A 12854-nucleotide genomic window follows, 5' to 3' on the forward strand; every position below is an offset into this window, starting at 1 on the left:
TGGAGATTGTTGGCTCTTGCTGGGTGAAATCTGTTGCAAACAAGATCCTGCAACAAAAACATATTGATTGCTTTGGTTGCAAGCAGATTCCCACAATTTTTGCTAACTATGCAAAAAATTGTAGTACAACTTGTGAAAAGGGTGTGATGCAAACTAGAAATTGAGACTTTTGCCTTCCAATTAAAAGTTGTTCATCAGCGATGTAGTCAACATGTTTTAAAAGGTGCAGCTTTTAACTCTGAAGGTGAATGGTCCTGGTTTCCAGTTTATACTGCACTTGCCACAGTTTCACCACAGCTCTAAGAGCAACTGGGCAATATTTGTAGACAACTCTGTCACTCCCATGAAAACTATGGGGGACCACAGCAATATGCTAGCAAGCAAAGCAATCAGAAAGAGGTTTTTCCAACCAGCTAGGGAATACACATTTTTCCCTAGCAACAGGTGTGATGCTGGGGAAATATGAGAGTCACTGATTGGTCTCTAGGCCTTTAGGGGCTTTAGCAAATATTTTCCCAGCAACTGCTGGTGACCTCTTGCAACTGGTTGGGGAACACTGATTTTCCTCTCATGAACAGTGATTGCCAGATGGTCACCGGCTGGTCTCTAAGCTTGTCTGACTGGGGTATCATTCAATTGACTGTACACTGTCACCATTCCAAAGTGTCCAAAATGAAAGAAAAGCTAATGTCACATAGTTAGCAGTCACATATCTGCAACATCTTAAGTGCAGCTTTAAGGTGCTTGCGCTTTACTGAAGTCTAATGTTTGCTGTTTTATGTTTAATGTTTTGATGCTTTCCACATCCACTCTATCACAATGCATATATTGTACTTTGTTCTCAAAACCCTTTAATTTTAAGTTTTAGTTACACTTAAAACTGCAGGCGTTTGTCTGGTTAGGAAGGCTGAACTGTTGTTAACTGTTGCCTAACTATTGTGTAAACTATTTTACTTGGATTTGTGCAAATGAAAGTGATGACAAGTGCACTGGACAGGCAACAAAAAGCCAACATTCACAAATGAAATGGTTTTACATGTGGTGTCCACAAACCATTTCTCTTGCCTTGTCACCATGAAAATCATCTTTTATACACCACTTTCCTACAACATATTTATTTTTAATCAGTTATTCTCGGCCTACATGGACCCCCCCGTCTTGTTCTTGGTTCTCTCTTTAGCACAATACCTAACATATCCTGGATGTACATCACAATACATCATCGTTAAATTGGTTTGACACAAGTACAGGACATTAGCCTAAAGCTCATATCCATATTTTCTTTCTTTTTCGTCCCCTTTAATTAGACATTTAGTCAATTGCTTGCATTTTTTAAAGAACAAAACACCAACCCCTTGTTGTACGACCAGTCCTGTAGTGAAACGAATCCCAAATATAAAATTTGTATTAAAAAAAATTGTCTACCTACATAGCCTCCGAGACGACATGAAGCCTACAGTGCCAAGGAAGCAGCCGCGGAAACATGAAGGTAAATTCTGCCATCTACTGCTTTGAAATGCAATACAAGGATGGTATAACCTGCGTACAAGTATGAGATCATTACGTTAGCCTACAGCTATAAAACCCCAGAGCTATAAAATTACCTGCCTGGTGCTTGAATCAAACAACAGTGTTTGAAAAGTGTGCGTTTCTGTTACTGTTGGATTTAGAGATGTGAGGTTCAGGTACCCAGGTGCGTGTTTATGTTAGTAAATCTTGAAACGGATTAGTTTGTAATTTGTTAAAAGAAAAAGAGCTGGATATTTCAAGATCGCATTTGAATTTGAAACACAACAGGCTCACATAACAGTCACGCTATTAATTTTTTGACATATAGGTTTGCCTAATTTTCGATTAAACTTGAATGCAGCATCGGCATCAAAACAAAAGACGCACGATTCATCGGCGCAGTGCATCACGTGTTACAAAAGCACCAATGAGCTAACGCCGGCTCTGTACCCGGAAGAGGGATTTTCCTGACAGGTCCGTTGTGATTTTTTTGACAGTGGTTTTTGTAGCTTTGATCTTTGCGGATGTTTTCTGAATTTATATATCACTTACCAGCAGCCTTTTAGCACTCTATGTCTGCCATTGAAGGCTACCGTTAGACCCATTTTCTGGTCAGTATTCAGTCATTATCCGGACATATGCTCTGTTTAGGCTCAGGCTGTATTAGCTGAGAATCTCTGGCGCTGTGACTCATTACTGAGTGAATGCATGCAGTGTTTGCAGTCTTGGGTAGTTACTGGAGAGCATCCCGCTCTTGTGTATCTGGGAACATCGTGTTCCCACATCTATTGCTAAACTTAGCTGAAATTGAGCTACTTACTAAAACTGCGCAGTTTGTGAGTGTACCTGACACTTACTGTAATGTTCAGGCACTTAACAGTTTTTATTTTGTGCTGCTGTACATTTACTGTGCAGAGGCAGCTTACTGGTACAAAATATGATAATGACTTTTAATTATTGATAATGAAGGTGTCAGGCCGTGGGGTATCGCTGTTCTTATTTGAATTAAAGCTATGGTATTTAAAAGTTAATTCTCCTCACCCGTGCTTATTTCCCAACAGCTTCACCCAGTCATTCCATGGCCGATCAGCATGAGTCCATCGATCTCGGTGGTCCTACAGTGGACTCGTCAGCAGCTGCAGTGCACAGCTGGTTCCCCAGTCCTCCACCACCCATCTATTCCTGTACCCTGACCCCTGAACTGGTGGCCAAGGCACGTGAGGAGCTCCAAGAGAAGCCAGAATGGCGTCTACGGGATGTCCAAGCACTGAGGGACATGATACTTAAGGTAGGGCAGAACAATGATGCCTTACCAAGCGGCAAAAAAAGAGGGAAAAAATTGGAAAGCTTTTGAGTAACATTCAACTGGACCTTTGGGAAGAATTTGAGAAGTGTGAGTAAGGAAATACAGGAAGGAATTTTCAGTATGAAATGTAAGTGTATTCATATATGCCAAAAATAGCCTACATGCGATCGGAAAAATAATCAGTTCTTTTATTAGGCACTTTTCAGGGCATGTTTGCAGCACTGGGGCCTAAATTTCACCTACAATCTATAGGTGTTAAATATGTAGGTGTGTAGGTGTTAAATATTCCAATGACACTATGACCTGTGACAAATGAGTATGGATTTTAACTGCACAGGTCCTGTGTTTTTCTGCTGTAGTGTTTTGATAGCATTAAAAAGCAGTGAATAAAGGTATTATTGAACAAGGCCAAATTTCAATTGTTTGTCAATTAAAATATTTTTTCTTATTTGTTGCATTTCAGCAGCACTGAATTCCATGTGAATTATCTTTGTTTGTCTTGCAGACATTTTTTGACAGTGGTTGGAGTCTCATAGAAATAGAGTCTCATAGAAATATGATCTGTAGTTTTGTTATTTCCAGCAATGAGGTGGTCCACCTCTGAATTCTTTCTTTCCTCTTCAGCCTATAGCACTGAAGGCTCAAAGTAAATTTATTATAAAATGTGTGATGGACGTAAATCATTTTAAAAATAAGGTTTTGTTTTTTTCCCCTAAAACGGTGGTACATGTTCTTTATTAGTGAAGGAAAAGTCTCAAAGGTTTGGTCCTTTGAACAAAGAAGGTTCACTAAAAATAAACTGAAGTGCCCATGTTATCAGAATAAAGGATCCTTTTACTGGTGGCTAAATGGTGAATTTCTAATAGTTTAGAGTTTAGTAATAGCATTGACACCTCGCAATAGAACAGATTTGTTTTGGGGTTTTTTAAGGTGTTATTTTCAAGCAGTTACATTGATACAATTATTCTGAAAACTTTTTAAAAGATTATTTTAACCAGATTCTTTTGTAATGATTTATTAGTTCCACTTATGCCAGCTGGGGATTGGTCCGATAGGTACAGTATGGGGTGAGCCCTCCCTTAGAGACAGGCTGAAAAGGAGCTAGTTGAGGTGGTTTGGACATCTGACCAGGCTGCCTCCCAGGTGCCTCTAAGTGGGGTTTTCCAGTCATATCCTTCTGGGAGAACACCCCAGGGTAGACCCAGGAGATGCTGGATTATCTCTCGGCTGGCTTTGGAAACACCTCAGTGCTCCCCTTGAAAAGTTAGAGGAAGTGGACAGGGAGGAGTAGTACTGGGCATCTCTGCTTAGACTGCTGCCAGTGAAACCCAGGCCTGGAGAAGTAGTAAAGAATGGACAGATGGATGCTAACCAAGCTTAATTTAGCCATTTTTCTCAGTGTTTTATTTTGTTTAGTCAGAAGCCGTATTTTGTTTATTCTAGTTGTTGCCATTCATGACCTTCCCTCTTTTCTTTTTTTTTCAGTTAACTTTTTTCCCCCTCTTGGCTCTGCAGGAACAGCCCAATCTCAGGACACGACTTGATGATGCCTTCCTGCTGCGCTTCCTGCGGGCTAGGAAGTTCGACTATGACCGTGCCCTGCAGCTGCTCCTCAATTACCATGCAGGACGTAAGGCTTGGCCAGAGGTGTTCCAGGACCTGAAGCCATCCACAGTGAAACACGTCCTCGACCTGGGCTTTCTCACAGTGCTGCCACGGCCGGACCCCAATGGAAGATACATCCTCTGTCTGCGCCCAGGTTGGTGTCAGCTTCATCGTCACTGGAAAATTCACGCAATACTCGATTTATCTGACGCATTATTCGTTCGCTCACGATGCACGATTACTCACTTCTAACTGTTTTACAGGAAAATGGAAACCAAATGATTACCCATTTGTTGACAATGTTAGAGCGATTTATTTGACTCTGGAGAAGCTGATTCAGCCGGAGGAAACGCAGGTGAACGGCATTGTTATTTTAGCAGACTACACCGGAGTGGGCATGTCACAAGCATCCAATCCAGGCCCGTTCCTCGCCAAAAAAGTTGTGAGCATCCTCCAGGTATGACGTCAAAAATCGAATGTTAGCAATAATGAGTATTATTTGATAAAGCCACTATCTGATGATGATATTCTTATGTCAGAGGGGATTAACTCTGCTAGTTTCACCCTGAGATGGTTACTTAATGAATCACTACCTCAAAATGATTCTTATTTTTGATGATATAGCAGTAAAAAATGGAATTAGTGCAACACTTGAGAAAAAAACCTTGTCAGTCACAGCAGCTCCTGAACGCTGCCTGTGGTGTTTTGTCGTGACTGCAGAGTGTCTGATATTTACATAAGTAGACAAAGCATGTGTGAATCATTTGACAAGGCCCAGCTGTGACTGTTTTCTCTTCTAATTCACAGGATGGGTTTCCGATCAGAATCAAGGCCGTTAACATAATTAATGAGCCGCGGATTTTCAAAGGGATCTTTGCTATAATTAAGCCGTTTCTCAAGGAGAAGATGGCAGAGAGGGTAACTATTCTTGTACTGTCTCTGACTCTTTTGTTTGGAACAAAGGCCCGCTTTGAATCGTGCCCCTCATTTTATTCTGTAGCCTGTGTTTCAAACCGATAGTCTTTTTCATCTGTGAAACTGAAAAGCTAAGCATGTTTCCTTTTCAGAGAAATAAACCAAAATGGTCAAACAGAACAACAATTTTTCAAAATGGTATGGTAAGCCTTGTGTTGTGTTCATTAAAACGCATAGTAACACATCTGTAATTAACACTGGGGTCAACAAAAACAAGCTGTAAATGCAACAGTGGCATATTATCTGTTTTTATGTTAATATATAAGCAAAAACAACAAAAAATCAGCAGGTACAGTCAAAATAAATAGATACTAGTTTGGATATAGTAAATGCACCTCTGTGTTCAAATTTGATTCTGGCATTTAGTGGTCAGATTATTTCATTTTTCACATTTTTGCTCACAAGAGTGGCTTCTTGGCATACAAAGGGTGGTCAGCAACACTTATCACATTTACACATGGCCAGCCCCCATTCCAAGTCTTCTTCTTGGGCATGTGCAGGCAGCTTGCAGTGTGAGTGCCATTTTTAGTTTGCTCAGTGGACGCCCTTTTTTGACCACTTTCACTGTCACTGGTGAGTCTGAAAGTCTCCTTCTAGGACCATGCTGTTCTCAGACAAAATATCCTCAGTTTCTAAGCTCAAAAGCAGAATGTCAAGTGAGAAATGAGACCGGGAGCGTTCTCGTGATTTTTATTTCAACAGTGACTGGGTTGTGTGATGTCCTGAGGCGTGTGAGGGCGAACATCCAATAGAATCGACCTATACTGTTGTGCGTGCCAGCACGTTATCCGGTGCCAACATAGAGCACATTAAAAACACAGGAGTTATTTTGGCCTGAACCAACACAATCTTTTCTCACCACCTGTCCTGCTTGCCAGATTTGGCTCACTGAAGCTTCATACACTTCCATAAAATCAGAGTCAAGTTAACACTGCAGGAGGCTCAGCATGCATTGCAGATGCAGAAGTACAAAGGGACAGAAGTAGACTTCCTCTGAGGGATGTAAAAAAAATAAAAAAGCTGGGCTGAAAACAAACGAACAGAGGTGCACGAGAAGGTGTTCTTGAATGTGAGGTTGATTTTAATTCCTGAACCTTTTTCATAAAACATCTCAAGTATGAAAATGGCAAAGGTGAAGCTTTGTAGGAAGGTGAAAGTTGAAGGCAGTTACCTGATAAATCTAAAATTACATTTATCACATTAAATATTAAAGCTGCAGGTCGCTGACAAGTCTTTGTCGTCTTCTTACACAGTACATCCTCCACGGTTCAGACCTGCGCTCCCTGCACCGGAACATCCCACGATCGGTCCTGCCAGAGGAATACGGCGGCACCGCGGGCCAGCTGGACATGAGTGCGTGGTCAAGACTGCTGCTGGACTGCGAGGAGGAATTTGTAGTGGAGTTCTGCCAGCCGGATCCACTAGAGGGCGTGGTGCTTCCAGAGTCCATGCTCTTTGAAGGAGAGCAGGCCAGCGGGCATGATGACGACACCTTCAGGGGGCTGCGCTCTCAGCTTTACTACTGTTACTGATGTTCGCTGTAGTCGCAGAGCTCCCATCACTGAGAGGACATTTTCTGTTTCATTTAAGAAACACGTGTGTAGACTTTTACAGGGCAAGTTGCCAATATTATACATGATTTATTTTACTAAGTAAGCAGCACTTAGGTGGTATAGTCTACTGTTGTTCACATGTGGCCCAGCATTCAATCATTCATCTAAGGCAGCTCCAGGTACTGGTTAAGATGCTTTTTTTTTTTTCATACATTGATGCATGTTCAGCCAATATTGATGACCTCTAAGAACTGATTATCGGTGGGGTTTATAATATTGGTTCACAACAGATTTTTCTTGCCATCCATCCATCTTTTTCTGCTTATCCGGGGCCGGGTCGCGGGGGCAGCAGCTTAAGCAGAGAAGCCCAGACCTTCCTCTCCCCATCCACCTCCTCCAGCTTGTCCATGGGAACACCAAGGCATTTCCAGGCCAGCCAAGAGATATCTCTCCAGCGTGTCCTGGGTCTGCCCCGGGGCCTCCTCCCAGTAGGACATGCCCAGAACACCTCACCCAGGAGGCATCCTTGTCAGATGCCCGAACCACCTCAACTGTCTCCTTTCGATGTGGAGGAGCAGCGGCTCTACTCTGAGCCCCTCCCGGATGGCTGAACTTCTCACCCTATCTCTAAGGGAGACGCCAGCCACCCTTCGGAGGAAGCTCATTTCTGCCGCTTGTATCTGCGATCTTGTTCTTTCGGTCACTACCCACAGCTCGTGACCATATGTGAGGGTAGGGACGTAGATCAACCGGTAAATTGGGAGCTTTGCTTTTACACTCAGCTCTCTCTTCAGCACAACAGACCGGTACAGCATCTGCATCACTGCAGCCGCAGCACCAATCCGTCTGTCGATCTCTCGCTCCCTTCTCCCATCACTTGTGAACAAACCCCCAAGACACATAATCTCCTCCACTTGGGGTACGAACTCGTCCCTGACCTGGAGTTCGGCACTCCATTCTTTTCTGGCTGAGGACCATTGCCTCAGATTTGGAGCTGCTGATTCTCATTCCCGCCGCTTCACACTCGGCTGCGAATCGTTCCAGTGCAAGCTGGAGGCCATCACCCGATGAAGCCAACAGAACTGCATCATCTGCAAAAAGCAGAGATGATGATACCACCCAGGTGAAAACCCTCCGCCACTTGGCTATGCCTAGAAATTCTGTCCATAAAAATTATGAATAGAATCGGTGACAAAGGGCAGCCCTGGCGAAGCCCATCACCCACTGGGAATGACTTATTGCCGGCTAGGCGAACCAAGCTCTTGCAACGGTTGTATAAGGATCAGTGTTGCTTGCCATTTCTCTAAAATCCTATTTTAAGATCGGGGACCAAATCCACAGTCCTCCTTTTGTGTTTAGCTAGGGTGGTGCAGTGGTCAGCACTGTTTCACATTGGCAAAAGACTCTCCAGGTTCAAACCTTGTTTAATATTAAGGGGTTTAATATTCTCCCTGTGCATGTATTGCCAAAGTCAGTTGGAGCAATCTCCAACCCTCTCTGCAACCCTGCAACTCCTGTGAATTTGAAATGCAGTAAAGAAAGTGGTTGGATTGATACATTTAGTTGACAATTATAGGTTGTCTTCCAATGTTCCTCTCTTTAATTCACATTCCACATGGAGATATCCTCACATATGAACTTAAAAGCTTCAGGAGTCTTAGGCTGGGATGCTTTCTACAGTATTGAAATGGTCTGCTTCAGGTTTGTTCGCAGTACTAGAAATACTATTTGATTTCAGCGAGCGTGCTGCCAGGTTAGAGCGTGCAGGCGGCAGCACACATGATGCCCACTCACAATTTTATCTGCATTATTCACACATTGCTGCAATCTGACATCACTTTTTGTACCAGGGAACTGGCAGTTTAAAGACCAGCCAGTTTGCTATTAGCGTGCATCACACACAGTCTTAAGTCCCAGAAAAGCCCCACGCTGCAATGCATGTTTGAAAATGGCTTTTTTGATATTGGACCTTCACTGTTGAGTAGCACAGAAACGCTGCCTGGGGAGAAAAACGCTGTAACTCTTGAAGTCATCCTCTTATTTGGATGATTGAGCAATGAAGGCTCGTAGCCTTTCTGCATCATATGAACACTGTGGATTTTGTCCTCAATCTTTGATAGCAGGCTCCCTACAGCATGGGAAAAACTGCTTTCAGTGTACACGTTTTTACCAGTTTAACAGCATTTAGGTTTCTGCGTGCGCTACCATCTAGTACATTGCCTTAAATGATGTTGGATTTGGTTGACAATTTTGTGTGCACCAAAACTCATATTTGTTCTCATCAGGACTCGTCTTACATAAGAGTGGCTATACTTCATCGCTATAAAGGACAAGAGAAAGGACAATGTCATAGATTTACCTAAAAAAGATTTAGCCAAATATGTAACTCAGAGTATTTCAGAGCCTTTGTTTAGCTGATGGTTACGTTTCCTGGCTTGACTCTTCTAAGAGGATTATCTTTTAAGTTCAGATAATCTGCCTTATGTTTTATTTTTTTGAAACCCGTTTGCCTGTGTTTCATCACACAGTCTTAACACAGGGCCGTTCCCGATCGCAGGGGTCACACGGGGAAATATAGAACATTGAGGCCTGACTTTACAGACCTCCAGTTTGCCAAATTGTACACCAGGCCATGTACAGAAATGTGCAATAATGTTGCATCTGTTTTCTTGCGGTAAAGCTAACTTGCTTTTGTTCAGTCTTTTGTATTTTTATTTTAAGCATGTCTGACTATAAGCTGTGTTGTGTTGCAGGATATTTGTTGTTGTGAAGACAGTAAAGGAAAAGCCAAACAGAGAACATGCTATTTGTGTCTTGTTTGTTATGTGGATGCTGTTGTTGGCATGCTGCAGGCTCTAGGGAAGTTGCGGGTATTTTCACAACATAATTGCATCTGTCTTGAGCTGAGTTTCCCATATTGGATTCATGGGTCTCCAAAGACGCCACAAAAGCAGCGCTGGGAGAAGCATTCTGATCTTTTGCTTCGGTGCACTAACTTTAGGACAGTGAAGTACTCCATTGCTTGTAATCAGAAAAGAACAAAGTACTCATTTTTCTTCTCAGATTGCCATTACATTTATATTTTTGGAAAACTCTTAACATTTGAGAAGCATTTTGAAGTTTCCATTCGTCTAAGTACATTTTTATCAAGTTGTCACATGATTTGTGCCAGACTGCTGGTCTTTCAGTCTAATCTGTCATTCAGGTGAGTGCTAGAGTACCTGTATCTGTCCAGTGTTTCGACCTCCACGACCATGATGTTGATGGGCATAGTCCCAGTTTTTTTCCTTCGGAAGTCAGCCAACATCTCTGACATTCAGATGGAGGAGGTGATTTCATCCGGACCATTCAACAAAGTTCCTTACCAGATTCCTGTGCTCTGATTTCCGCCCACCCTCAATACACCCAACCAATGCAGTGTTGTCAGAGTTATCTACCTGTTTCAGCATGCTGCACTTCCACAAGGCTGGTAAGCAAACTGAAGAGGATCGACGCTGCATTGGCTCAGCTCAAAGTTGAAAATATTCAAATTTGGGTAAAGTTTACTATTAATTTTCTCTGAAACCTTACAGTTCATTGGGCTGTGAGCTGGAGGGGAAAGAGTGAGGGTAACCCAGAGTAAGAATCCAGTGAAATATTTGCGTCACCTCTTAAAGTTTGTTATAACATTAATAATACAGACAATATCAAAAATAGTAGTCAGAAAATATATTTTTTAAGTTATTATTATATACTTAAGTGTCGTGTAAGAACATCAATTCATTCATATATATATTTCTAATATTTCAAAATTCGAAGTGGATTGATTAGTAAAATAGTGACAAATGCCAGGATACAGAAGACTCTCGTGTTTCTAAGCCAGTCGGCACCCGTACCGTAATATGCGTAAGAACGGTGCAACAACATTGTAGGTGCGGCTGGGGGTGCGGCTAGCTTGACTATGACTTCGCATGTGAGGGCTCACTGAATTACTGCGAGAGACAGCTGAAGGATATTGACGACAGGCGGAGCAAAATGTTGTAGTCCAGCAGGGTTTATGTACACAGCACTGTTGCAAGAGTAACACTTCTAGAAACATACCACATCAATGAGTGGAAACTTGCATCAAAGCACACTTGCACATTGTTTTTCAAACCAAAAAGGTTGAGATGTCAACCATATCGGCAGCAGCTGGGTCTAGATGGTCAGCAGTGAGTGAACTTTCAAAATAAAATACATATTACACATTTAAAATGGTACCTCAGAAGTAAACGCTACTTGTTCCTTACAGCAGCAAATGTAGTGCTATGAGTACATTTTTTGGACATCCTGTTTAGCGACAGTAGAGCAACACTGAGGATGAAGATGGCATTTAAATATGCTACTGTACCATAACTGGTTCTTAATTTTTTATTAGGTTAGTCTGGGATTTATAGATTTAGTTTATAGAATATATATGTATTTTAGACAATAATGAAGTATATCTTTCAGTAAAAATCAAAATAACTTGTGGCTTGTGAGCCTGCTCGTTTGCTGCTGTACCTCTGCCATCTGGAACGAGAACACAGAACTCATTAATTTCTTTTCTCTTCTCTCTTTCATAATTTTATCATTTTTTTCATCATTTTAACTTTATTTTAACTCTGCACAACCCACACTGTTATTGTTGCTCTGCTGTTTCCATGACGCTGGTTAACTGAGTGAGACAGTTAAAGGGGCACTGCACTGATTTTGCATATCATGCTCAGTTTAGTCGTTGAGAGATGTGAAAGCAGTCGGAGCTTTCAAAGGTTACAAAAAATATTTGAAGGTATTGTTTTTTATTGATTGTTGCGGATGGAGCTTGAGTCACTTTCTGTTTTTAGGTTATTAAACTGCAGAGAAGTGTTGACTAAAAACAAAACTGAGAATCTGGCAATAGTTTGACAACACTTTAGTGCTGAAGATATATCCACACCCCACTGGTTAGAAAAAATATTTTAGTTTTGCACACCTTAAATTTATTTTTAGTTCATTCTAAAAGCTAAAATACTATTTTCTATAGCTTATCACTTGTGCTTTTATTTAATCCATTACACCGGACCCATGACTAGGTTGTAATGCACCATAGTAATATATTTTTCTGTTATAGTTTTGCATTAAAATAAGTATACTTAAACAATGTCATACATTATTTCTGACTACCTGGACAGGACAACAAGCAATACTTGAGAAATGAGTGGAGATTCAGTTTTGATGGCCGAGCAAGAGCTATTTTTAAATATCCAAATGATTAGGAGCGACTGTAAGAATACTAATTTTTCTTAAATGCCATTTTAGGTTATTAATTTTAAACAAATGATAAAGAATTAATGAGGAAATTGCACAAATTTTGCTCAGTTGGTCGAAAAACCAAAAAGAGTAGTAAGGGCTGGGACCACACCTGCATCCTATTTTTCATTTATTTGCTTGGGTATGTGGCTCAGATGCAAAGGTCATATTAATACGCTGCAGCTGCATCATGGGGGAAGATGAAATTCAGTAATTTAACCGTCTGAGCCATTATGAAAGTGCAGTACTAAACTGGCCTGCAGAGTCATTTTAATTTTCTCGAACACCCAAAGTAGTGCCAGTTTATTAGGTGCTTAAAGGAAAACACATGTAATGCAGTGCACCGCTACCGCAGACTACATCACCCAAAACGATCAGATAAAAAAAACAAAAATCAGCTGTCTCAACACCAAAAGCTGAAGCCGGGAATGTTTGTATGTCTACATGCACAATAACCTCTAGACAGTTTGCATCACTAATAATCCTTCCACGCAGTATTTACTTTAAGAAATAGCATGAAAAACATCTGGGGCTTTCCTAAATCTCATCCCATGAGGTGTCTGCTGGTTTGATGTGCAGCTAAATAAAGGTTCGGTGACATGAAAGCTAGAAGAACC

At 41.5% G+C, this 12854-nt stretch overlaps 1 protein-coding gene across 2 annotated transcripts; it reads left to right on the plus strand.

Annotated features, from left to right (window-relative positions):
• The first annotated feature begins 1915 nt into the window (after window positions 1-1915).
• Window positions 1916-7255, plus strand: ttpal (tocopherol (alpha) transfer protein-like). Of its 2 annotated transcripts, none has more exons than XM_026155229.2 (6): window positions 1916-1983; window positions 2571-2797; window positions 4331-4574; window positions 4684-4877; window positions 5228-5338; window positions 6649-7255. In XM_026155229.2, the coding sequence occupies exons 2-6, from the start codon at window positions 2588-2590 to the stop codon at window positions 6925-6927; spliced, it is 1038 nt and encodes a 345-aa protein (XP_026011014.1). In that variant the 5' UTR covers window positions 1916-1983; window positions 2571-2587; the 3' UTR covers window positions 6928-7255. The 2 variants fall into 2 exon arrangements, with proteins under 2 accessions (XP_026011014.1, XP_026011013.1); XM_026155228.2 differs by having other exon boundaries at window positions 1962-2120.
• Window positions 7256-12854: the final 5599 nt, after the last annotated feature.

The sequence above is a fragment of the Astatotilapia calliptera genome, chromosome 20 (assembly GCF_964374335.1).
Source record: "Astatotilapia calliptera chromosome 20, fAstCal68.1, whole genome shotgun sequence".
Lineage (NCBI taxonomy): Eukaryota > Metazoa > Chordata > Actinopteri > Cichliformes > Cichlidae > Astatotilapia > Astatotilapia calliptera.

Excerpts from the sequence above, each read along its gene's own strand:
- ttpal (XM_026155229.2), top strand. The coding sequence starts at position 2,588 with ATGGCCGATCAGCATGAGTCCATCGATCTCGGTGGTCCTACAGTGGAC. Across the intron at positions 4,575-4,683 it reads CATCCTCTGTCTGCGCCCAG|GAAAATGGAAACCAAATGAT; the intron begins GTTGGTGTCAGC and ends ACTGTTTTACAG. Across the intron at positions 4,878-5,227 it reads AAGTTGTGAGCATCCTCCAG|GATGGGTTTCCGATCAGAAT; the intron begins GTATGACGTCAA and ends TCTAATTCACAG.